The following is a 25130-nucleotide window of genomic DNA, read 5'->3' on the forward strand; positions in this document are numbered from 1 at the left end:
GCTATAGCGTGTTTCGGCACGCTATTTTATTCTGTTTTGAGGTGTTTTAAGCTTTTTTTGGGACATGTCATTTTTGACATTTTTGCCTTACTATAGCCTTGCCTTTTCGGTCATTTTTTTCAGGTGCATTATTATGCTTTTTTTGGCCGTTTTTGCAACAAACTATGCTATAAGCGTGTTTGCACGCTTATTTTATCCTGTTTTAACATGTTTTAAGCTGTTTTTGGGACATGTCATTTTTGACATTTTTGCCTTACTATAGCCTTGCCTTTTCGGTCATTTTTTTCAGGTGCATTATTATGCTTTTTTTGGCCGTTTTTGCAACAAACTATGCTATAGCGTGTTTCGGCACGCTATTTTATCCTGTTTTAACATGTTTTCAAGTTGTTTTTGGGACATGTCATTTTTGACATTTTTGCCTTACTATAGCCTTGCTTTTTTGTTCATTTTTTTGACATGCATTTTTATGCTGTTTTTGGCCGTTTTTGCAACAAACTATGCTATAGCGTGTTTCGGCACGCTATTTTATTCTGTTTTAACATGTTTTAAGCTGTTTTTGGGACATGTCATTTTTGACATTTTTGCCTTACTATAGCCTTGCTTTTTTGTTCATTTTTTTGACATGCATTTTTATGCTTTTTTTGGCCGTTTTTGCAACAAACTATGCTATAGCGTGTTTCGGCACGCTATTTTATTCTGTTTTGAGGTGTTTTAAGCTTTTTTTGGGACATGTCATTTTTGACATTTTTGCCTTACTATAGCCTTGCCTTTTCGGTCATTTTTTTCAGGTGCATTATTATGCTTTTTTTGGCCGTTTTTGCAACAAACTATGCTATAGCGTGTTTCGGCACGCTATTTTATCCTGTTTTAACATGTTTTAAGCTGTTTTTGGGACATGTCATTTTTGACATTTTTGCCTTACTATAGCCTTGCCTTTTCGGTCATTTTTTTCAGGTGCATTATTATGCTTTTTTGGCCGTTTTTGCAACAAACTATGCTATAGCGTGTTTCGCACGCTTATTTTATTCTGTTTTAAGGTGTTTTAAGTTGTTTTTGGGACATGTCATTTTGACATTTTGCCTTACTATAGCCTTGCCTTTTCGGTCATTTTTTCAGGTGCATTATTATGCTTTTTTGGCAATTTTTGCAACAAACTATGCTATAGCGTGTTTCGCACGCTATTTTATTCTGTTTTAACATGTTTTAAGCTGTTTTTTGGGACATGTCATTTTGACATTTTTGCCTTACTATAGCCTTGCTTTTTTGTTCATTTTTTGACATGCATTTTTATGCTGTTTTGGCCGTTTTGCAACAAACTATGCTATAAGCGTGTTTCGCACGCTATTTTATTCTGTTTTGAGGTGTTTTAAGCTTTTTTGGGACATGTCATTTTTGACATTTTTTGCCTTACTATAGCCTTGCCTTTTCGGTCATTCTTTTCAGGTGCATTATTATGCTTTTTTTGGCCGTTTTTGCAACAAACTATGCTATAGCGTGTTTCGGCACGCTATTTTATTCTGTTTTGAGGTGTTTTAAGCTTTTTTTGGGACATGTCATTTTTGACATTTTTGCCTTACTATAGCCTTGCCTTTTTGGTCATTTTTTTGACGTGCATTTTTATGCTGTTTTTGGCCGTTTTTGCAACAAACTATGCTATAAGCGTGTTTCGCGCTATTTTATTCTGTTTTGAGGTGTTTTAAGCTTTTTTGGGACATGTCATTTTTGACATTTTGCCTTACTATAGCCTTGCCTTTTCGGTCATTTTTTCAGGTGCATTATTATGCTTTTTTTTGGCCGTTTTGCAACAAACTATGCTATAGCGTGTTTCGCACGCTATTTTATTCTGTTTTAACATGTTTTAAGTTGTTTTTGGGACATGTCATTTTTGACATTTTGCCTTACTATAGCCTTGCCTTTTGGTCATTTTTTCAGGTGCATTATTTATGCTTTTTTTGGCGTTTTTGCAACAAACTATGCTATAGCGTGTTTCTGCACGCTATTTTATTCTGTTTTAACATGTTTTAAGTTGTTTTTGGGACATGTCATTTTTGACATTTTTGCCTTACTATAGCCTTGCTTTTTGTTCATTTTTGACATGCATTTTTATGCTTTTTTTGGCAGTTTTTGCAACAAACTATGCTATAGCGTGTTTCGGCACGCTGTTTTATTCTGTTTTGAGGTGTTTTCAGTTGTTTTTGGGACATGCCATTTTTGACATTTTTACCTTACTATAGCCTTGCCTTTTCGGTCATTTTTTTCAGGTGCATTATTATGCTGTTTTTGGCCGTTTTTGCAACAAACTATGCTATAGCGTGTTTCGGCACGCTATTTTATTCTGTTTTGAGGTGTTTTAAGCTTTTTTTGGGACATGTCATTTTTGACATTTTTGCCTTACTATAGCCTTGCCTTTTTGGTCATTTTTTTGACATGCATTTTTATGCTGTTTTTGGCAGTTTTGCAACAAACTATGCTATAAGCGTGTTTCGCACGCTTATTTTATTCTGTTTTGAGGTGTTTTAAGTTGTTTTTGGGACATGTCATTTTGACATTTTGCCTTACTATAGCCTTGCCTTTTCGGTCATTTTTTTCAGGTGCATTATTATGCTTTTTTTGGCCGTTTTTGCAACAAACTATGCTATGGTGTGTCTCTGCACGCTATTTTATTCTGTTTTAACGTGTTATCAGTTGTTTTTGGGATGTGCCATTTTTTGACATTTTTGCCTTACTATAGCCTTGCCTTTTCGGTCATTTTTTTCAGGTGCATTATTATGCTTTTTTTGGCCGTTTTTGCAACAAACTATGCTATAGCGTGTTTCCCACGCTATTTTATTCTGTTTTAACATGTTTTAAGCTTTTTTTGGGACATGTCATTTTTGACATTTTTGCCTTACTATAGCCTTGCCTTTTCGGTCATTTTTTTGACGTGCATTTTTATGCTGTTCTTGGCCGTTTTTGCAACAAACTATGCTATAGCGTGTTTCGGCACGCTATTTTATTCTGTTTTGAGGTGTTTTAAGCTTTTTTTGGGACATGTCATTTTTGACATTTTTGCCTTACTATAGCCTTGCCTTTTCGGACATTTTTTTCCGGTGCATTATTCTGCTTTTTTTGGCCGTTTTGCAACAAACTATGCTATAAGCGTGTTTCGCACGCTATTTTATTCTGTTTTAACATGTTTTAAGCTGTTTTGGGGACATGCCATTTTTGACATTTTGCCTTACTATAGCCTTGCCTTTTGGTCATTTTTTGACAGGTGCATTATTATGCTTTTTGGCCGTTTTGCAACAAACTATGCTATAGCGTGTCTCCGCACGCTATTTTATTCTGTTTTGAGGTGTTTCCAGTTGTTTTTGTGACCTGTCATTTTTTGACATTTTTGCCTTACTATAGCCTTGCCTTTTCGGTCATTTTTTTCAGGTGCATTATTATGCTTTTTTTGGCCGTTTTTGCAACAAACTATGCTATAGCGTGTTTCGGCACGCTATTTTATTCTGTTTTGAGGTGTTTTAAGCTTTTTTTGGGACATGTCATTTTTGACATTTTTGCCTTACTATAGCCTTGCCTTTTGGTCATTTTTGACATGCATTTTTATGCTTTTTTTGGCAGTTTTTGCAACAAACTATGCTATAGCGTGTTTCGGCGCGCTATTTTATTCTGTTTTGAGGTGTTTTAAGCTTTTTTTGGGACATGTCATTTTTGACATTTTTGCCTTACTATAGCCTTGCCTTTTCGGTCATTTTTCTCAGGTGCATTATTATGCTTTTTTTGGCCGTTTTGCAACAAACTATGCTATAAGCGTGTTTCGCACGCTTATTTTATTCTGTTTTAAGGTTTTTTAAGTTGTTTTTGGGACATGTCATTTTTGACATTTTTGCCTTACTATAGCCTTGCCTTTTCGGTCAATTCTTTCAGGTGCATTATTATGCTTTTTTTGGCCGTTTTGCAACAAACTATGCTATAGCGTGTTTCTGCACGCTATTTTATTCTGTTTTAACATGTGTTTTAAGCTGTTTTTGGGACATGTCATTTTGACATTTTTGCCTTACTATAGCCTTGCCTTTTGGTCATTTTTGACATGCATTTTTATGGTTTTTTTGGCCGTTTTTGCAACAATCTATGCTATAGCGTGTTTCGGCACGCTATTTTATTCTGTTTTGAGGTGTTTTCAGTTGTTTTTGGGATGTGTCATTTTTTGACATTTTTGCCTTACTATAGCCTTGCCTTTTCGGTCATTTTTTTCAGGTGCATTATTATGCTTTTTTTGGCCGTTTTTGCAACAAACTATGCTATGGCGTGTCTCCGCACGCTATTTTATTCTGTTTTGAGGTGTTTTAAGCTTTTTTTGGGACATGTCATTTTTGACATTTTTGCCTTACTATAGCCTTGCCTTTTGGTCATTTTTTGACATGCATTTTTATGCTGTTTTTTGGCAGTTTTGCAACAAACTATGCTATAAGCGTGTTTCGCACGCTTATTTTATTCTGTTTTGAGGTGTTTTAAGCTTTTTTTGGGACATGTCATTTTTGACATTTTGCCTTACTATAGCCTTGCCTTTTCGGTCATTTTTCAGGTGCATTATTATGCTTTTTTGGCCGTTTTGCAACAAACTATGCTATAGCGTGTTTCGGCACGCTATTTTATCCTGTTTTAACATGTTTTAAGCTGTTTTTGGGACATGTCATTTTTGACATTTTTGCCTTACTATAGCCTTGCCTTTTCGGTCATTTTTTTCAGGTGCATTATTATGCTTTTTTTGGCCGTTTTTGCAACAAACTATGCTATAGCGTGTTTCGGCATGCTATTTTATCCTGTTTTAACATGTTTTAAGCTGTTTTTTGGACATGTCATTTTGACATTTTGCCTTACTATAGCCTTGCTTTTTTGGTCATTTTTGACATGCATTTTTATGCTTTTTTGGCCGTTTTTTGCAACAAACTATGCTATAAGCGTGTTTCGCACGCTATTTTATTCTGTTTTGAGGTGTTTTAAGCTGTTTTTGGGACATGTCATTTTTGACATTTTGCCTTACTATAGCCTTGCCTTTTCGGTCATTTTTCAGGTGCATTATTATGCTTTTTTGGCCGTTTTGCAACAAACTATGCTATAAGCGTGTTTCGCACGCTATTTTATCCTGTTTTAACATGTTTTAAGCTGTTTTTGGGACATGTCATTTTTGACATTTTTGCCTTACTATAGCCTTGCCTTTTCGGTCATTTTTTTTCAGGTGCATTATTATGCTTTTTTGGCCGTTTTGCAACAAACTATGCTATAGCGTGTTTCGCACGCTATTTTATTCTGTTTTAACATGTTTTAAGCTGTTTTTGGACATGTCATTTTTGACATTTTGCCTTACTATAGCCTTGTTTTTTGGTCATTTTTTGACATGCATTTTTATGCTTTTTTGGCCGTTTTGCAACAAACTATGCTATAGCGTGTTTCGCACGCTATTTTATTCTGTTTTGAGGTGTTTTAAGCTTTTTTTGGGACATGTCATTTTGACATTTTGCCTTACTATAGCCTTGCCTTTTCGGTCATTTTTTCAGGTGCATTATTATGCTTTTTTGGCCGTTTTTGCAACAAACTATGCTATAAGCGTGTTTCGCACGCTATTTTATTCTGTTTTGACATGTTTTAAGTTGTTTTTGGGACATGTCATTTTGACATTTTGCCTTACTATAGCCTTGCCTTTTTGGTCATTTTTCAGGTGCATTATTATGCTTTTTTGGCCGTTTTGCAACAAACTATGCTATAGCGTGTTTCGCACGCTTATTTTATTCTGTTTTGAGGTGTTTTAAGCTGTTTTTTTGGGACATGTCATTTTTGACATTTTGCCTTACTATAGCCTTGCCTTTTCGGTCATTTTTCAGGTGCATTATTATGCTTTTTTGGCCGTTTTGCAACAAACTATGCTATAAGCGTGTTTCGCACGCTATTTTATTCTGTTTTGAGGTGTTTTAAGCTTTTTTGGGGACATGTCATTTTGACATTTTGCCTTACTATAGCCTTGCCTTTTGGTCATTTTTCAGGTGCATTATTATGCTTTTTTGGCCGTTTTGCAACAAACTATGCTATAAGCGTGTTTCGCACGCTTATTTTATTCTGTTTTGAGGTGTTTTAAGCTGTTTTTGGGACATGTCATTTTGACATTTTGCCTTACTATAGCCTTGCCTTTTCGGTCATTTTTCAGGTGCATTATTATGCTTTTTTGGCCGTTTTGCAACAAACTATGCTATAAGCGTGTTTCGCACGCTATTTTATTCTGTTTTAACATGTTTTAAGTTGTTTTTTGGGACATGTCATTTTTGACATTTTGCCTTACTATAGCCTTGCCTTTTCGGTCATTTTTCAGGTGCATTATTATGCTTTTTTGGCCGTTTTGCAACAAACTATGCTATAGCGTGTTTAAGCACGCTATTTTATCCTGTTTTAACATGTTTTAAGCTTTTTTTGGGACATGTCATTTTGACATTTTGCCTTACTATAGCCTTGCCTTTTTGGTCATTTTTTGACAGGTGCATTTTTATGCTTTTTTGGCCGTTTTGCAACAAACTATGCTATAGCGTGTTTCGCACGCTATTTTATTCTGTTTTGAGGTGTTTTAAGTTGTTTTGGGACATGTCATTTTGACATTTTGCCTTACTATAGCCTTGCCTTTTCGGTCATTTTTTCAGGTGCATTATTATGCTTTTTTGGCCGTTTTGCAACAAACTATGCTATAGCGTGTTTCTGCACGCTTATTTTATTCTGTTTTAACATGTTTTAAGTTGTTTTGGGACATGTCATTTTTGACATTTTGCCTTACTATAGCCTTGCCTTTTGGTCATTTTTTTCAGGTGCATTATTATGCTTTTTTGGCCGTTTTTGCAACAAACTATGCTATAGCGTGTTTCGGCACGCTATTTTATTCTGCTTTGAGGTGTTTTAAGCTTTTTTTGGGACATGCCATTTTTTGACATTTTTGCCTTACTATAGCCTTGCCTTTTCGGTCATTTTTTCAGGTGCATTATTATGCTTTTTTGGCCGTTTTGCAACAAACTATGCTATAGCGTGTTTCGCACGCTATTTTATTCTGTTTTGAGGTGTTTTAAGCTTTTTTTTGGGACATGTCATTTTTGACATTTTGCCTTACTATAGCCTTGCCTTTTAGGTCATTTTTTCAGGTGCATTATTACTTTTTTTTGGCCGTTTTGCAACAAACTATGCTATAAGCGTGTTTTCGCACGCTATTTTATTCTGTTTTGAGGTGTTTTAAGTTGTTTTGGACATGTCATTTTTGACATTTTTGCCTTACTATAGCCTTGCCTTTTCGGTCATTTTTTCAGGTGCATTATTATGCTTTTTTGGCCGTTTTGCAACAAACTATGCTATAAGCGTGTTTTTGCCGCTATTTTATCCTGTTTTAACATGTTTTAAGCTGTTTTTGGGACATGTCATTTTTGACATTTTTGCCTTACTATAGCCTTGCCTTTTCGGTCATTTTTTTCAGGTGCATTATTATGCTTTTTTTGGCCGTTTTTGCAACAAACTATGCTATGGCGTGTCTTGGCACGCTATTTTATGCTATTATGAGGTGTTTTGAGCTGTTTTTGGGACATGCCATTTTGACATTTTGCCTTACTATATAGCCTTGCTTTTGTTCCATTTTTGACATGCATTTTTATGCTTTTTTTGGCCGTTTTGCAACAAACTATGCTATAGCGTGTTTGACACATCTATTTTATTCTGTTTTGAGGTGTTTTAAGCTTTTTTGGGACATGTCATTTTTGACATTTTGCCTTACTATAGCCTTGCCTTTTGGTCATTTTTTCAGGTGCATTATTATGCTTTTTTGGCCGTTTTGCAACAAACTATGCTATAAGCGTGTTTCTGCGCTATTTTATTCTGTTTTAACATGTTTGTTGTTTTTGGGACATGTCATTTTTTGACATTTTGCCTTACTATAGCCTTGCCTTTTTGGTCATTTTTTGACATGCATTTTATGCTTTTTTTGGCCGTTTTGCAACAAACTATGCTATAGCGTGTTTCGGCACGCTATTTTATTCTGTTTTGAGGTGTTTTAAGCTTTTTTTGGGACATGTCATTTTTGACATTTTTGCCTTACTATAGCCTTGCCTTTTCGGTCATTTTTTGACGTGCATTATTATGCTTTTTTTGGCCGTTTTTGCAACAAACTATGCTATAGCGTGTTTCGGCACGCTATTTTATTCTGTTTTGAGGTGTTTTAAGCTTTTTTTGGGACATGTCATTTTTGACATTTTTGCCTTACTATAGCCTTGCCTTTTCGGTCATTTTTTTTACGTGCATTTTTATGCTTTTTTTTGGCCGTTTTTGCAACAAATTATGCTATAGCGTGTTTCGGCACGCTATTTTATTCTGTTTTGAGGTGTTTTCAGTTGTTTTTGGGACATGCCATTTTTTGACATTTTTACCTTACTCTCGCCTTGCCTTTTCGGTCATTTTTTGGACATGCATTTTTATGCTGTTTTTGGCAGTTTTTGCAACAAACTATGCTATAGCGTGTTTCGCACGCTTATTTTATTCTATTTTGAGGTGTTTTAAGCTTTTTTGGGACATGTCATTTTTGACATTTTGCCTTACTATAGCCTTGCCTTTTGGTCATTTTTTCAGGTGCATTATTATGCTTTTTTGGCCGTTTTGCAACAAACTATGCTATAGCGTGTTTGACACGCTATTTTATCCTGTTTTAACATGTTTTAAGCTGTTTTGGGACATGTCATTTTGACATTTTTGCCTTACTATAGCCTTGCCTTTTGGTCATTTTTTGACATGCATTATGCTTTTTTGTTTTTGTGATTTTGCAACAAACTATGCTATAGCGTGTTTACGCTATTTTATTCTATTTTAACATGTTTTAAGCTGTTTTTTTGGGACATGTCATTTTGACATTTTGCCTTACTATAGCCTTGCCTTTTTTTGTTCATTTTTTTCAGGTGCATTTTTATGCTTTTTTTGGCCGTTTTGCAACAAACTATGCTATAGCGTGTTTGACCGCTATTTTATTCTGTTTGAGGTGTTTTGAGGTGTTTTAAGCTGTTTTTGGGACATGTCATTTTTGACATTTTTGCCTTACTATAGCCTTGCCTTTTCGGTCATTTTTTTCAGGTGCATTATTATGCTTTTTTTGGCCGTTTTTGCAACAAACTATGCTATAGCGTGTTTGCTATTTTATTCCCTGTTTTAACATGTTTTAAGCTGTTTTTTGGGACATGTCATTTTGACATTTTGCCTTACTATAGCTTGCCTTTTGGTCATTTTTTCAGGTGCATTATTATGCTTTTTTTTGGCCGTTTTTGCAACAAACTATGCTATAAGCGTGTTTAAATACGCTATTTTATTCTATTTTAACATGTTTTAAGCTGTTTTTAGGACATGTCATTTTGACATTTTGCCTTACTATAGCCTTGCTTTTTGTTCATTTTTGACATGCATTTTATGCTTTTTTGGCCGTTTTTTGCAACAAACTATGCTATAAGCGTGTTTGACACGCTATTTTATTCTGTTTTGAGGTGTTTTAAGCTTTTTTGGGACATGTCATTTTGACATTTTGCCTTACTATAGCCTTGCCTTTTGGTCATTTTTCAGGTGCATTATTATGCTTTTTGGCCGTTTTGCAACAAACTATGCTATAAGCGTGTTTGACCGCGCTATTTTATCCTGTTTTAACATGTTTTAAGCTGTTTTTTGGACATGCCATTTTTGACATTTTTGCCTTACTATAGCCTTGCTTTTTTGTTCATTTTTTTGACATGCATTTTTATGCTTTTTTTGGCCGTTTTTGCAACAAACTATGCTATAAGCGTGTTTAGCGCTATTTTATTCTGTTTTGAGGTGTTTTAAGCTTTTTTGGGACATGTCATTTTGACATTTTGCCTTACTATAGCCTTGCCTTTTTTTGTTCATTTTTCAGGTGCATTTTTATGCTGTTTTGGCCGTTTTGCAACAAACTATGCTATAAGCGTGTTTGACGCTATTTTATCCTATTTTAACATGTTTTCAGTTGTTTTTGGGACATGTCATTTTTGACATTTTTGCCTTACTATAGCCTTGCCTTTTAGGTCACATTTTTCAGGTGCATTCATTATTATACTTTTTGGCCGTTTTGCAACAAACTATGCTATAGCGTGTTTGACACGCTATTTTATTCTGTTTGAGGTGTTTTAAGCTTTTTTTGGGACATGTCATTTTTGACATTTTGCCTTACTATAGCCTTGCCTTTTGGTCATTTTTGAGGTGCATTTTTATGTTTTTGGCAGTTTTGCAACAAACTATGCTATAAGCGTGTTTGCGCTATTTTATTCTGTTTGAGTGTTTTAAGCTTTTTTAGGACATGTCATTTTGACATTTTGCCTTACTAAGCCTTGCCTTTTGGTCATTTTTTTGACATGCATTATTATGCTTTTTTGGCACTTTTGCAACAAACTATGCTATAAGCGTGTTTTGGCGCTATTTCATTCTGTTTTGAGGTGTTTTAAGCTTTTTCTGGGACATGTCATTTTTGACATTTTTGCCTTACTATAGCCTTGCCTTTTCGGTCATTTTTTTCAGGTGCATTATTCTGCTTTTTTTGGCCGTTTTTGCAACAAACTATGCTATGGCGTGTCTCTGCACATTATTTTATTCTGTTTTAACGTCTTATCAGTTGTTTTTGGGACGTGCCATTTTTTGACATTTTTGCCTTACTATAGCCTTGCTTTTTTGTTCATTTTTTTGACATGCATTTTTATGCTGTTTTGGCAGTTTTGCAACAAACTATGCTATAGGCGTGTTTAATACGCTATTTTATTCTATTTTGAGGTGTTTTCAGTTGTTTTTAGGATGATGCCATTTTTGACATTTTGCCTTACTATAGCCTTGCCTTTTAGGTCATTTTTCAGGTGCATTATTATGCTTTTTTGGCCGTTTTGCAACAAACTATGCTATAAGCGTGTTTTACACTATTTTATTCTGTTTGAGGTGTTTTAAGCTTTTTTTGGGACATGTCATTTTTGACATTTTTGCTTTACTATAGCCTTGCCTTTTTGGTCATTTTTTTGACGTGCATTATTATGCTGTTTTTGGCAGTTTTTGCAACAAACTATGCTATAGCATTTCGCTATTTTATGCTGTTTTTACGTGTTTTCAGTTGGTTTTATGATATGCTATTGTTTTACATTTTTGTCTTACAGAATGAAATAGCGTACCGAGAGACACCATAGCATAATTGTTTGCAAAAACTGCCAAAAAAAGCATGAAATGGATGTCAGAAAATGACAAAGGCTAGACAAAAACATAAAGCAAATAACATGTAAAAACAAAAACAACGTAAAAACCATGTGAAAGATGACCCGGCGTAAAAATTTGCAAAAAAACAGACTATACGAAAATAAAATGAAGTTGATGAATGCCATGGCATGAAAAACAAAACGATAATGCATGTCATGCCACAGGCAGCAAAAATGGCATTGCAACAAACATGCAGAAATGCAGACTCTACACATGGCATGTTTTGGGATGCTGCCGGCAGTAAACTGCGTCGAAAAATGACCGACAGGCTATAATGAACAAAATCAAAAGACTATGGCAAAACGTGATAAAATATGTGTGTCTTCTCAAAAATACTAACATAAAATGACACAAGGCAAAGATGTGAGCATGAAAACAATTATGCCAGATGTGAGTGCAAAAACGCATATAACTGGATAAAATTGCTGTCTAAATGCATGTTAACATAAAAATATTGACAAATAAATTAAAATAAGAATAATCAGCTCAATAGCACATCAAGTGCAGCTGCCAAAACAACATAAAATGCGCGATGAAAAATGACCCGAAAAAATAGAATATAATGATCAACAAAAAATCCTGGCTTAAAACCTTAAAACTGGGATAAAATGGCGATGCAGCATATAACATGAGTTTGTTGCAAAAACAAACTAACATAAAATGCGTAATAAAAAATGACCGAGAAACTATGTGAAAATGTCAAAAATAACATGTCTAAAGCTAGCTGCAAAACAGATAAACAGGCGTGCGGGAAAATGAGAACTGTGCAACTTGACCAGCATGAACAAAATGCATGTCAAGAAAAACGAAGGTAAAAGCAAATAACATGCCCCAAAAACTGTGAAAAGCCTCAAAACAGAATAAAATGGCGATCTGAAACATATAGTTGCAAAAACTAACATAAAATGCATGTCAAATGACCGAAGAAGAACAATTGTAAAAACAAAATCAAAAAATGGCATGCCACTTACCTCAAACAAAAAACAGGCATGGTTGAAACAAAGGCACCTGTATGAGCAAAAATTGTTAAACAGATTCATGGCTGAAAGAATAAAATGCGTCTGAGCATATTTTGCAAACTGCCAAAACAGCATAAAATGCCAAAAAATAACCCGAAAAAATACATGTCAGGTTTTTACTATTTTGCAAAAATGGCCAAAACACTATAAAATATCAAAAAAATGATAGAACACGCAAGGACTTGCCATTATGGTCATTTTTTTGACATGCATTATTATGGTGTTTTTGGCTGTTTTTTCAACATATGATGCTATGGTGTGTCTTGCCACACAATTTATGCTGCTTATAGGTGAGTTTGAACCTAATCCAGGGCAGGTAAGTTTTACAAGCCGCTTCCCAAAGAAATGTCTGAAGAGGGCTTGCCTATTGCAAAATGAAAACACTATAAAAACTGCTGTCCAAAAAAATGATAGAACACGTTGAAAACAGTTGCCATCATGCTATTTGATGCTGTTTTGAGGTGTTTCAGCTATTTTTGGGGCATGTCATATTTTGACATTTTTCGCCATACTATAGCCATGCCTTTTTTGTCATTTTTTATTGCAACTTTGATTAAATAGAAAAATCGCATTCCTTGTTAACAGAGACAGATGCAAAAATGAAATGAATACAAACTTATTTTTGAAAAAAAATTTATTATGAAATTTCATGTTATAACTTGCCATTTTTCACTGTTTTTGTACAAAATCCATGGGTAGTGTACTACCCATGACTCACAAGGAAAAAAATACTTCTGTCACTGGTTCCTTAGACCATGTGTTATCCATAATAACTTTTACTGACAACTTAAAAGGAAAAAACACTGCTGTGTGTCTGACTGTTTCTGTGTACCTGGGTTAGACAATAAATGGTGCCATACATCGTGCAGCACAAACTTTTCACGTAACCCGGGTCAAAGCGCATCTGTAGTGTAATGGGCATGATGTCGTAACAGGTGGGTGAAGTCACAGTAAGTTGCAAAAATATGTGCTGAAAAGTAACCGCAAATGCTATTAGAACCAGGATATTACTGTTATATTAGCCTTTGACTGACTGATGAAATATATTAACCTACATAAGTTGGAATTTTGGGGTGATGGTCATGAAACTATGGAATGTAACACATTCCATAGAGAAAAATGAACGTTAACTGAAAAACACACCAGGTTTTTTCCTGAAAAATTTTCTCAGAATTTTAAGATAATAAGCTCATTATTTTAGAAAAAAAGAGCAGAATTCTTTCTTAATCGATTGCATTTCATTTTAATAGGATAGAGCAGATTCAAGATTTTATTTTGATCAATTTCACCATTCGTCAGTCAGAGTGGGAAACCGGCAAGCAGCCAACTGGTTATGGTTTATTTTGGTGCAATAAATGATCCTGCTTTTTCTTAGTGGTTAGCAAGAAATCGAGAAAAAAAATCAGTAGTTTTAACTATGCCCGATTCAGTCTTCAGTTCTGGGTGCTTAAAGTTTCTGGCTTAAAACAGTATACAGGAGCAGGAAAATTGAATTACGTGGACAAAAGACGCAGCTGGTTCGATCATTAAGTTAAGAGTAGATCACAATCACAGTAAAACAATGATAAGATGTTAGTTAGCCCACCTGACCCTGAGCTGCAGTGAAGGTTTAAGTTCAAACCTCACAAGTATTGTTACAAAAATGTCCAACCACAGAAGTAAGGTTGTAAAATCTCTAATGAAACATCACAACAAGCTGTGAGTGACAGTTCAGTGCTACAGCCAGAGTGAAGATGAAGTTCCTGTGCAAAAGATCCTTCACTTTAACTGCATGCTTTACCCTCAACACAAAGTGAACCAACATTCTTATTTCTCCACTTACTGGTTCCCAAAACTTTTGAGCATAGGCCTGGCCTGAGAAATATATCACAAGAACCTCACATTCACACCTTTTGTACTTCACTTGAGGATTAAATTATGGGTGAATTTCAAAGAAAGTAGTGGCTGTAACGATGTTCAGTAACGGAGATATGGAGCAACATGGTCCAGGCCTGGGAACCTGAATGCTAGGAAGAGTAGCGAGGGATGGCTGATGGACATCAGAGGAGTCTGAAAATGGGTCATCACTGAGAGAAAATAGTCCATGTGCCATGATCAGACCTGTGATAACAATGATGCCTCCATCACGACTCCTCCTAAGTCTGTGTGGGCGTTTCCCTGAGAGTTAAGTCAGATAGGCCATCACAGGCATGGATAGAAAGTGCCCTCAACTTAACACTCAACTTCACATTCGGGTGACACAAACATTACAAATTTTTGACTGACAGTACCGTAACATTGATGGCTTGTGATTTAACATGATCCCATGTATAAAATTTTGCTTTTTTTTAAAAAAAAAAAAAAGTCAAATGGCTGCAGAAGTTCAGAAACATTTGTTGTTGGTTTTTTACAGGCAGAAACTGGAACATCTGTCCTTCAGTGCTACCATTTTAATAAACATTTTATCTGTGTGAGGAAATCTGGTCCTGATTGATTGAGCTGTGCTTGCAAAGTGGTTGTCAGACATATTACTTCATCTGAAGACACAACCATAATATTCTCCATGTTAGGAGATTTAGGGTTGGGCAACGGCAATGAAATAAAACCCAATAAACATTCACATCCCAAACACTCTACTGAATCATTCTGCAACAGATTGCAGTCTGTCATTGGCTGACTCCTTTCTGAGAAGAACCCAAGTGGAGAGAAAGAGAGAGAGTTTGGCGACTGTAGGAGAGAGAGTGGTGTCCTACTGGCCAGATATGCAGTGTGGACAAGAAGAGTAGAGAAGTGTTGAGCGCTGACCTGACTCGCTTCTACAGCTCATCTCTCGCCTGTTTCATCACAAAGCTGTGCAGGCTCTCCAGGTCACGCCCGCCATGATGCTCGTCACCCTGCTCCCCCGCCCTGAAGATGATCAGGGTGGGGTAACCTCGAACCTAAAGAAAGAGGGAAGAAAAAAAAAGGGGTTTACTCCATGTGCTTCTTCATCTTTGGAAAACATTTAAATCTAATGTAGTAAGGAGTGTGAAACTATTTAACAGTAAACATTAAATGACACGTGATTAAATTATTTGGGATTTGATGAGTATTTACTTCCTCCTACTCCTTCTTGAACATGAAATACTTACGTTTTTACCGAATATATCAGATGGGCTTTCTGGTATTGTTTTTATTTTCTTACCTATATTTTCTGTATCTATTCTAATTCCCATGCTATCACTTTCAAGACAAGGCTGTACTACGAATTTTTCATAACTTTTTTTTTTTTTTGCATTTTCATGACATACTACACCCTGACTTTTTTATGGCATACTATACTATGACATTTTATGACATAGTACATGATAACTTTTTTCCTAACTATTTTATGACTTTTTTTTTTTTCATTTTTATGACATTCTACACTATAATTGTTTTAATTATTTTATGACTCACTACACTTTCACTTCAACTAAACTGCTGCATTAATGTATTTTTTTTAAAGAAATTCTGTATTTTATATTTTATAAAACAAAATAGGGGCAATAGTATGGAAACACAAACTTATTTCCAGACTTATTTACACCTGGAAATTAAATTCCATACTTTTCCAGACTGTGTAGGAAGCCTGTAAGAACATAACATAAGCCAACAAAAAGGGCACATTTAATCAAAGTGAATCATCACTTAAGTATTCAGAAAGATAAATCAACTGTGGATGTTGAACTCTGACGCAGCGATTCTGCACACAGTCTGACTTACACTGTATACAGTGATAAATGAGGTTTGATTTCAAAATAAATTAAAACAGTAATGGTCTCTTCAAGATGCAAACTGATTTATTATGACAAAGCTATTTATCACTTCATTATAAGTAAGCTGTAGGCTGACATTTGTAACCTCTTCACACACTTTAGTGCTATAACCTGAGTCAACTTTAGATATTGCCCTGAGCTTTAATCTCAATAACATAAATTAGACTCTTCATGCAATCAAAGCTGATAGTGTGTGCGTGTGTGACAACATTTCTTTACCTATGTCAGCGTTAAATCTGCTTTAGGATTACAGTCTGTGGCTTCTAATTAAAGTACATGGCAATCAGATTGTTTTATAGCTCTGTGATAAAAGCACCATCTGCAGTTTATTACATCCTGCATAACACATTTAATCTTGAGGAAATTAAAATGCTGACAGACGGGTACGTGAGGGGTGGATATACAGAGTGCTGCATGTTCACTTTAGACTGTGTCTTACAGTATTAATTGTGGCTGGCACCAACATACTTACAGAGTATTTGTTGCAGAGCGTGCGCTCAATAGTGCAGTCTACTTTGGCTATCTTGACATCTGTGAGGCCGGGGAACTCCTTCTTGGAAAGATCCTCCCATGTTGGAGCGAGGTTCTTACAGTGGCCACACCTTTAGTGGACAACAGGATAACGCAGGAATGACATCACCAAAAGTCACTGGGAGACTGTAATGTCAAGTGTTTGACTGAAACACATTTACACTAAATTAGTATCAGTAGGGCTTACTTCGAACAAGATGTTAAACAAAGAATAAGAAAACGGCCACCTTACCATGGAGCGTAGAATTTGATGAAGGTGAAGCCCTTGGCCACTGTCTCATCGAAGTTGGTCTCTGTGAGGTCCAACACGCTGGACTGCAGAGAGGAAAGAAACTCTGGTGTAAAACTCTGCTGAATGTTTATGATCCTTTTACTTGTAAAACTTCATCTAAGCGAATAGGAGCAACTAAGGGTTTGGATGCCATGCCAATTTTCTGGTCCTAAATTCTGACCCGTCATCTCATAAAACGCGTGGCATGGACTAGAGATGGGTTAAGCAGTGCATGTTTGTTTACTTTTTGGGGTGGTGAGAGAAGAACAGCTTTGTCTATTAAAAGACTACAACTGCACCAAATTGGCAACATATTGGATTTGAATCAAATAACAGAGGTGTCCTTACTGGATGCAAGCGCAGTTTAATGGTGAACTTTCGCTTTGTTTCTGTTTATATCTTATGATTGCTCTGAGAGTGCTGCAGTGGAAGAAGAAACAGATGATTCATAATATCGAAATGAGTAATTATTTATCCAAAACCCTCTTTTTTCACCACAAAAACCTAAATACCGTGTCTGGCTGGAGGGAGATCACCAGGAAGCTGAAAGTTTCTGCTAAGGTAAATAACTATCACTAAAACAAGCTTGCTGTTTGCTGCACTTGTATGTAATTTCCAACAGGCTAAATATCACATTATCAAACAAGTGTTTTCTGATTTAAAAAATAACATTACAAACGAAGGAAGAAGTGTTCGTGTCTCTGGTCTGATCTCGGGCGCACAGCTGATAGCAACGGGATTTGTTTACATTAAGAGACCAAAGCTCATATTAAATGGATTCAATTTGGACAGAGAGCTCTGGTGTTACGCAATGCCACATGATAGTCGGACACTTGTTTTCTGTTGCAACATGGAGTCATTATATTTCACTCAGGAGCAGCTGCTGAGTCCAGTGGACACCTGGTAAAATTCAGTACATAGGTCTGGTCGTGTGTTTGGCTTTATATCAAACCGGTTTCAAAATTTTCACACCAGTCAAACCCTAGCATGGACTTCTTCAGGGTTGTCAGAATTATTATTATTAAGGATGATGTCATTGTCATCAACACGCCATTCTGAAATTCTGGCATCCATCAGGAGGAAAATAATTAGCTTTACCATAATTGCTAGTTGTGAAGCACATACGTAGTTGAGAGGGTGTTAGGATCAGGAATCTTAATTCATATGCAGGTAAAGATGGCCACTGCATATTTCGTCCACCATAATGAATCACTGTTGTTTTATTGTGCCATTAAAACCACGACCGCGCGCCTGTTTGTTAAGTTTGCGTAGGACGGTGAAGTTCATTGTATTTTGGGGTGGCTCCCTTAGAGACAGGGCAGTGTGTGTATTTGTGAGCGTATGATGTGAGTGGTTGAACAAAAACCGTGCGAGCGGGTGATGTGAGTGTCAATGAACGCTTATGAGTATACGAAGCAGAGCAGAGAAAGGGGTCTTTGCCTTTGAATATACAGAGTGAACAAAAATTAATGTGAATAATGACATTGCTGATCCCCTGTGATCGGACTGGAGCTATCCATGCCAATAAGTCATCCAAGGCATCACGCCTGTTAAGGAATTTTTTGGTGTGTAAACACCACTGGGCCTGAAAAAAATTCTAGGGGGGGAAACACTGCAATTTCATTACATACAACACAATCCCATGTCTTCTCCAGAACTTTCAATGATTTTTTTCTATTTCAATGACATTTCCAGGCCTGGAAAGTGTGACTGTGAAATTCCACGACTTTGCATGTTTTCCATGACTGTGGGAGCCCTGCCCTTTTGAGGCTGCTCATGCAAAGCAGATTCCCAGTGAATGTCATTAGCGTAGCTGAATACCGGTATTCAGTACAAAGTCAAACCGGTTCTGTAATTCTCTAAATGTATACGTGTCTAAAACCGTTCAAGCGTCACAGGCAGAGTCATCTCAACACATTTGAGAAACAAAAGAAATGTTTTTAAAACATGTTCTCTGAATGTATGATCACCTGCTCAACAGACATTGTTACATAGTTTTCTTATGCGTGACTTCTCCTCTTTTTGTTGTTCACACCCACCTTTACCTCCTCTTCGGCGGGCTCATCAGTGGGGACCTCGTTTGCTTTTTGCTCCTCGCTTGGCTCAGGCTCTTCCTCCTGAGCTACAGCGGCCTTCAGCTGGTTGTCCACAAAGTCTTTGAAGGAGTCCAGGTCTCTTTTTCCTTTGTACTGATCTGTCTAAAAAAAGACACACATACACAAACTAGAATTAATACCTTACTGCTGTTGTACTAATTGTGGAGGCTATTTGAATAATTTCTTAATAAAGTGAATTATGCCATACAGATGTTGTCATATCAGTACATTTTTCCTTTGGACCTCTGCAGCTCGACACTGAAGGATTGGGTCTACTTTAGGAGAACACTACAATTGACAACCACTGAAACTTTTTGACCCACTAAGCATAAATACTAATACTATGTGTGCCTTACAATAACTGACAGAAGTTTAAGCTGAAGCAAAATGTAAATTGATTACTATCAATATTTTAAATAATTGTTAAACTCAGATATTCAGTGGACCCAATTTAATCATTTAATGACTGATGTGATAAACATGCTAGCACTTATGCATTTAATAATTGCAGTATGATGTGTCATGGAGGTTTGTTACAGTTTGTAGTAAATCTTTAGAAAGCGTTGAGGCTGTGCATGCAAGGATTATTGGAATGTCTGAAACAGTCAAAAACTTCTTTGTTACCTTCTGTCCATTGTAGAAGAAGAGCAGTGTGGGATATCCTCGTACGCCATTCTCAGAGCACACCTCATAGTGCTGTGTACAGTCCACCTAGGTCATAAATATACAAACATGTGTTAATAAATTCTAGTGAAACATCAATGCAAACACAGACCCTGCAAATTTGTTTTAGAGGAGTGCATTTATAACTGAGTATGCAAACAGGTAGCATGTCATGCAACCAGCATCCTGTTCGGTCAAATATGAAGCAGGATGAAGATGCCAGGTGGTAGTGTCAGGAAAGACATATGGAGAACTACAATAACTGTTTGCACACAACGTGTCATAAATGCAGCTTATAATGTTGGATGAGTGAAAAAAAAACCCACAGTAAACTTCTATTTGTAGAAAGAAAACTAGCAGCCATTACTGTAATAACCTTTTAAATTCGGCCCCTCCAGGATTTTGCAGTCTTTTTTCCAATATTTTTGTTGTCTAAAACGCCTGATTTGACTGCAGCCTATGCGATGAATTTTTTCTTTTTTGTTTTTTGAAAGAAAATTGAAGGAGCAAGTGAAAATTGCAAAAATAATGGTAGAAAAGTTGCATTTATTGAAAAAAATTGCAACTTTGCGCAAAATTCATGAGGATTTGATGCATTTACATTAATTGTTGCGATCATAACATCCTGAAGGGGCTGATTTTTTGAATTGTTTTTACCGATACCACAGTATGCAGTGCTTTATTGTTTTAATATCTGATGTATTTTTATTACAAGCTGTATCATGAACCTGTTAATCTGTACACAATCTGAAGGACCCACCTTTCCGATCTTGACGTCATCAGAGTGCTCAAAGGTGGTGGCCAGCTGCTCCCAGGTTGGAGCCATGGCTTTGCAGTGACCACACCACGGGGCAAAGAACTTCACAAAATGTGCACCTGAAGAAAGAGCAGACAACATATTAGAGACTGACACTGCAGGTAACCAGCAAGAAAACCAAACACAAATATAAATTAAATAATACATTCAAAAAGAAGTAGGTAGAAAGAATATTGCTGTGCAGTATTTACCAATTTCTACATGGAAATAATGCCACAAAGTGCAGACCTAAGTACTAAAGTGGGGCTGAGCAAGTTTATGTGTTCAGAGTTTCGGTTTGATGGAGTACTGCTAAAAGTTGATTCCACTACAAACTGAACCCAGCCTGCTGTAAATGAAAACATCTTACACAGAGCTTCTACGCAACCAATTACACAACGTTTATTGGAGCTCTGTTGCCAAGATGTGAAGGTGGGACCTATAAACACTGTTTTAAAAATGTCTATGTCATATCCTGCCGTTTTTCGTCTCCAAACAAGAAATCATTTATTTTTCTTCAAAACCAAAACATTCAGCTTCGGCAGGGCTTAAAAGCCACAATTTCAACGAGACAATTATCGTGAGCACCGTTTGTTTTTGCACTCGTTGTCTGAAAAATACAGAAATGTGAGGTGACAGGAGGCGAGTGTCATAGAGTTGGGTCGAGCTGACAGACGATGTGGACTGTGGCTCAGGTGCTCGTGTTGAAACGTCAGTTATGTCAATCAAGGCAATGAGGTGTTTCCATTCTCTAAGGAGGAATCCAGAAACACTACTTAGTGTGGCTGAAATCTGAAAGTACATTTTTAATTTGAGACAAAACAGAAACCACTTATCTGTTGCAGGCAGGACGCAGCTGCATAAATATACAAGATGACTTTGACTATTCATTTGCCTGAGTCAAGTGGTAAAACAGCTCCTTCATGAAGCCTTAAAAAGCATAAAAATCTACTAGATCTTTACCTTTGGCTATGTGGGCCTTAAAGTTGAGAGCAGTGAGCTCATACATGCCCTGTTTGGGCTCTGGGGCTTTAGGAGGCTCCTGCTCACTCTCTGGTTCCTGGCGGACACACAATAACAAGCAACTGTGAACACCATCATTCTTGCAACCTAAGGGCCACTGACTTATAAACTTGAGGTGTTAAATGAATGAAACACTGAATGAATGAATCAACACAACTCACTGAGGGCTCCTCCTGGAGTGTCTTCAGCATCCAGGTCTCCAGAGACTGAAGATCTCTGGGCCCCTGGTACTTAATGGCCTCCTGGTCTGGCTTAAACAGCTTCAGCCTACATAACACACATACAAAAAAAAAGTTTTGACCTGATTGCATTGCTGCGTGGTAGACCTATGGTTCAAGTTTAAAACTTCTCAAGAAAGTGTAGTAAAACTCAACTACCCATGCCATGCACACATAATTTTCTAACTGGTCTGTTTAAATCATCATTACAAGCTCTTGGACCCTGTAATTCTTAGTTATAGAATTAGTTATAGAATGTCAATCATTATCCAGGGACTGCTGTGTTTGCTGGTCCAGCATGCAGTCAGCAACATCCAAGATTTAAGAGGATGTCATTGAGATACTGGCAGAATATTCAGCTTAATGCGGGTCAATGTATCACCTCCCTGTCAATCATTGATGAACAGGACTGTTTATTTCTATGTTGCCTGAGTAGTTTTTATCCTACATCCAACAATCAATGAATTATTTTTTCAATAAAGATATATATTTTCGGTTTATATATTCTATGTAAGAATGTGAAATATCTAGGCTGATCTAAAAAGAATTTAAATTAATTGATAAAATTCAAGAAGTGGTATAACAAGCACTTACGTGGGGTAGCCCCTGACCCCGTGGACATTGGAGCAGAACTTGGTATCCTGGACGCAGTCTACTTTTACCACATACACTGGGGGGTCATCCATGCTGTTGTATTTGTCTGCCAGGTCATTCCACGCTGGCTGTAACCTCTGGCAATGGCCACACCTGAACACGACATTGGTACAAAAAATGATTAGTGTACAACAACTATTCTTAAAGCTTTTGCATGTTTTGGTCTAGAGTTGTCACGATCCAGAAATTCAGTGCAATAAAAATATTGATATTCAATACCATTTTCAGTGCTGCAGGAAACGTTTGACACTGAGGGCATAGAACTTAATCTTTTTATTAAAAGATAAATATATCAAGGCTCTCTTGGTTGCTAGCAGAGAACAGCAGAATGACTGTAGGAAACATTAAAATAAGAGAGAGTGAGAACTGCAGGTGATACCAGTGTATCGATACTGCAGAAAATGAGCAATGAAACAGTTTTGACTATTAAGAATCAATATGTTTTGGTTAACTGACATTTCTGACAACAATGTTATGGTCTTGTCAAAAACCTACTTTATCCAAACTGGGATCCTGTTTGCACAAAACGTATTTGAACTCACATCACTTCCAAAGGAAATGTGAATTTACATCTATTACAGACCATATGATGAGGATGATATGAAGGTTTATAGTGTTGTTTTCTGAGGCCAATTGCATTCTTAGAAATACCATGATGCAGATGGTCGCCTACTACTGTACTCTCTCCTATGAGACATCAAAGAGAATAAAAAAGGAAGCAAACTCCTGGATATGTCTGGCACTGAAAGCCACACAGAGTGGTTTTATGTAGTATTTAATCATTTTAATAATAATTTAAAAATAAAAAAGACTAGCCTTTACCATCATGCATTGTGTGCCCTAATGAATACACACACATATTAATGAAAAAGCAAAGTGTCAGTGGCAAAGCCAAATTTGAGATGAAAATTCTTCTACTTCTTTACTAATATTATGCACAATTACAGTGTTGAACTGTTGGCTATTTTTCATTTTTCACAATTATGTAGTGCTGCTAGTTTTTGGTCTGCCATTCGTAATTCACAGCTACTAACCATCTGTACTCTCTCACTTATCTCAGGATGCAAAACACTGTGCAAAATTGTATGTAATCTTGAGTGATCAGCATTTGACATGAAAAAAAGAAAGACTTGAGCTTCTGATGTAACCTTCAGACACAGTCTCTATCTTGATTTCCATCCAGTTATTCTATCTACATAAAATTGGGTGAGGATCGAAGCGAATCTCTCATTTTTTGCAATTCTTTAGACCCCCTGAAGGACCTCTGAAGGATCCGTGGACCCATTTTTGGACCCGCTCACATAACATCAGTCAATCAGTGCGTGCCACGTAAGCACAACTTCCCAAACCACAACTTTGAACTGTGCCTGGCTATTTCTGTGCTAACTGTGAATAAGCATGAAGCCACAAACTATGTTTAATTCGGTTCTTTGTTCCACGTTCACTATACAGTTTTCAGCTAAATTTGAATAGCTGGTGTACTACTAGCATTGTTAGCACAGAGGCCGCTGGAAAAAAGTGCTCCAATCCACTAAACTGCAGTTGGCTACGCTAGTTAGCGGCTAAGCTAACGACGCCGGTCGTCCAAAAGAATGGGGCTAGCCGGCCAACTAGCTTGTTTGCTAATTTGCCGGCTAGCTCTAATCCCACTACAAGCGCTTTCTATTTTCGGTGTATATTCGGGGTGTCAAAACAAGACAAAGGTTACTGACAGTTCATTTATTCAACGTCGACTGGAAAAAACTTTGTAACAAACTGTCCACTTACCATGGGGCGAAAAACATGACAAAGTGGGGTGCAGTGGGCACCGCCTCGTTAAACATCTCAACCGTGTACGTGTGCTTAGCATGCTCATCTTCTTCTGCATCAGCGTCGCAAAATACACTGGCAAACAGTATCGAAAAATAAATGAAACACAACATAAAGGGTGTGCAATTCAGTGCTGAGGCCATGGTGAATCTCTCTGTGGGTGCACAGTGTCCCTGCTGGTGTGAAAAAAACGGCTCTGTACGTGCACGCCCCTCTGGCTGCCTCGCAGTAAAGGAATGTAGACTGTGGATGGGACACAAGCAAATGGAGCTTCCTGTTATTACAGCGGCGCATGCAAACAAGGATGTTGTGTAGATCTGTAAAAACCCGCGGGCGCTTTGCCTTTCCATTCAGACCGACAGGCTCAAACAAATGCCGTTCTTTGAAGTATGGAAGCTCATGTGGTAAAAGCTACTTTACTGGAGGTGATATAATGCATACTATGTATACATAAAACTAAAGAAGATATCGTGCAGTATTCCTGCAATAATGTTTGCATACGTGCATTTTACTATGATGTTTTCCTGCACAATAGACATTGCTTGGCCCAGCACAGGGGTGTCCAAACTTCTTTGAATGGAGGCCGGATTTGATAATGTGAAATTATCATGGGGTTTACTACCTCTGGCATAATGTGGGTTATCTGAAAAATAAAGAAAGAAAGAAAGAAAGAAAGAAAGAAAGAAAGAAAGAAAAGAAAAGAAAAGAAAAAAACGAAAAAACATACAAATGAGACAAACAATTGTTTTATCTTTCTGTGAAAAAGAATTTGCCATTGACTTATTGTTTACTGTAGGGCTCTGTATTGGCAAGAATCTGGAGATACAATACATACCACAAGTTTCAATTTAACATATAGTGATGTGCAATATATTGTGGTATTTTTTAAACTAATGTAGGTAAAGTTTATTTATAACACACTTTGAACAGATAAAAATTACAAAGTACTTTACATAAAAAAAACCCCAGATATACAGCAAGGCAAATTAAA

General features: G+C 36.7%; 1 protein-coding gene across 1 annotated transcript; it reads right to left on the reverse strand.

The window, feature by feature from the left end:
- Positions 1–12918: 12918 nt before the first annotated feature.
- txndc5 (thioredoxin domain containing 5) lies at positions 12919–24344 on the reverse strand. The gene is made up of 10 exons (XM_042510567.2): positions 24098–24344; positions 22271–22423; positions 21620–21725; positions 21399–21495; positions 20400–20515; positions 19601–19687; positions 18920–19078; positions 16842–16924; positions 16551–16680; positions 12919–15220 (listed from the first exon to the last, which is right to left on the reverse strand). Exons 1-10 carry the CDS (start codon positions 24280–24282, stop codon positions 15098–15100), a joined length of 1239 nt encoding a protein of 412 aa, XP_042366501.2. The 5' UTR covers positions 24283–24344; the 3' UTR covers positions 12919–15097.
- Between the last annotated feature and the right edge of the window lie 786 nt (positions 24345–25130).

The sequence above is a fragment of the Plectropomus leopardus genome, chromosome 21, assembly GCF_026936395.1.
Source record: "Plectropomus leopardus strain MGB_pleo_1.0 chromosome 21, ASM2693639v1, whole genome shotgun sequence".
Classification (NCBI taxonomy): domain Eukaryota; kingdom Metazoa; phylum Chordata; class Actinopteri; order Perciformes; family Serranidae; genus Plectropomus; species Plectropomus leopardus.

Bases quoted from the DNA above. Each gene is read 5' to 3' on its own strand.
- txndc5 (XM_042510567.2), bottom strand. From the start codon at position 24,282: ATGGCCTCAGCACTGAATTGCACACCCTTTATGTTGTGTTTCATTTAT. The intron at 21,726-22,270 runs GTAAGTGCTTGT...TGTGTTATGTAG, and splicing joins GGGGTCAGGGGCTACCCCAC to GCTGAAGCTGTTTAAGCCAG. The intron at 19,079-19,600 runs GTAACAAAGAAG...GTCTTTTTTTAG, and splicing joins TCTTCTACAATGGACAGAAG to ACAGATCAGTACAAAGGAAA.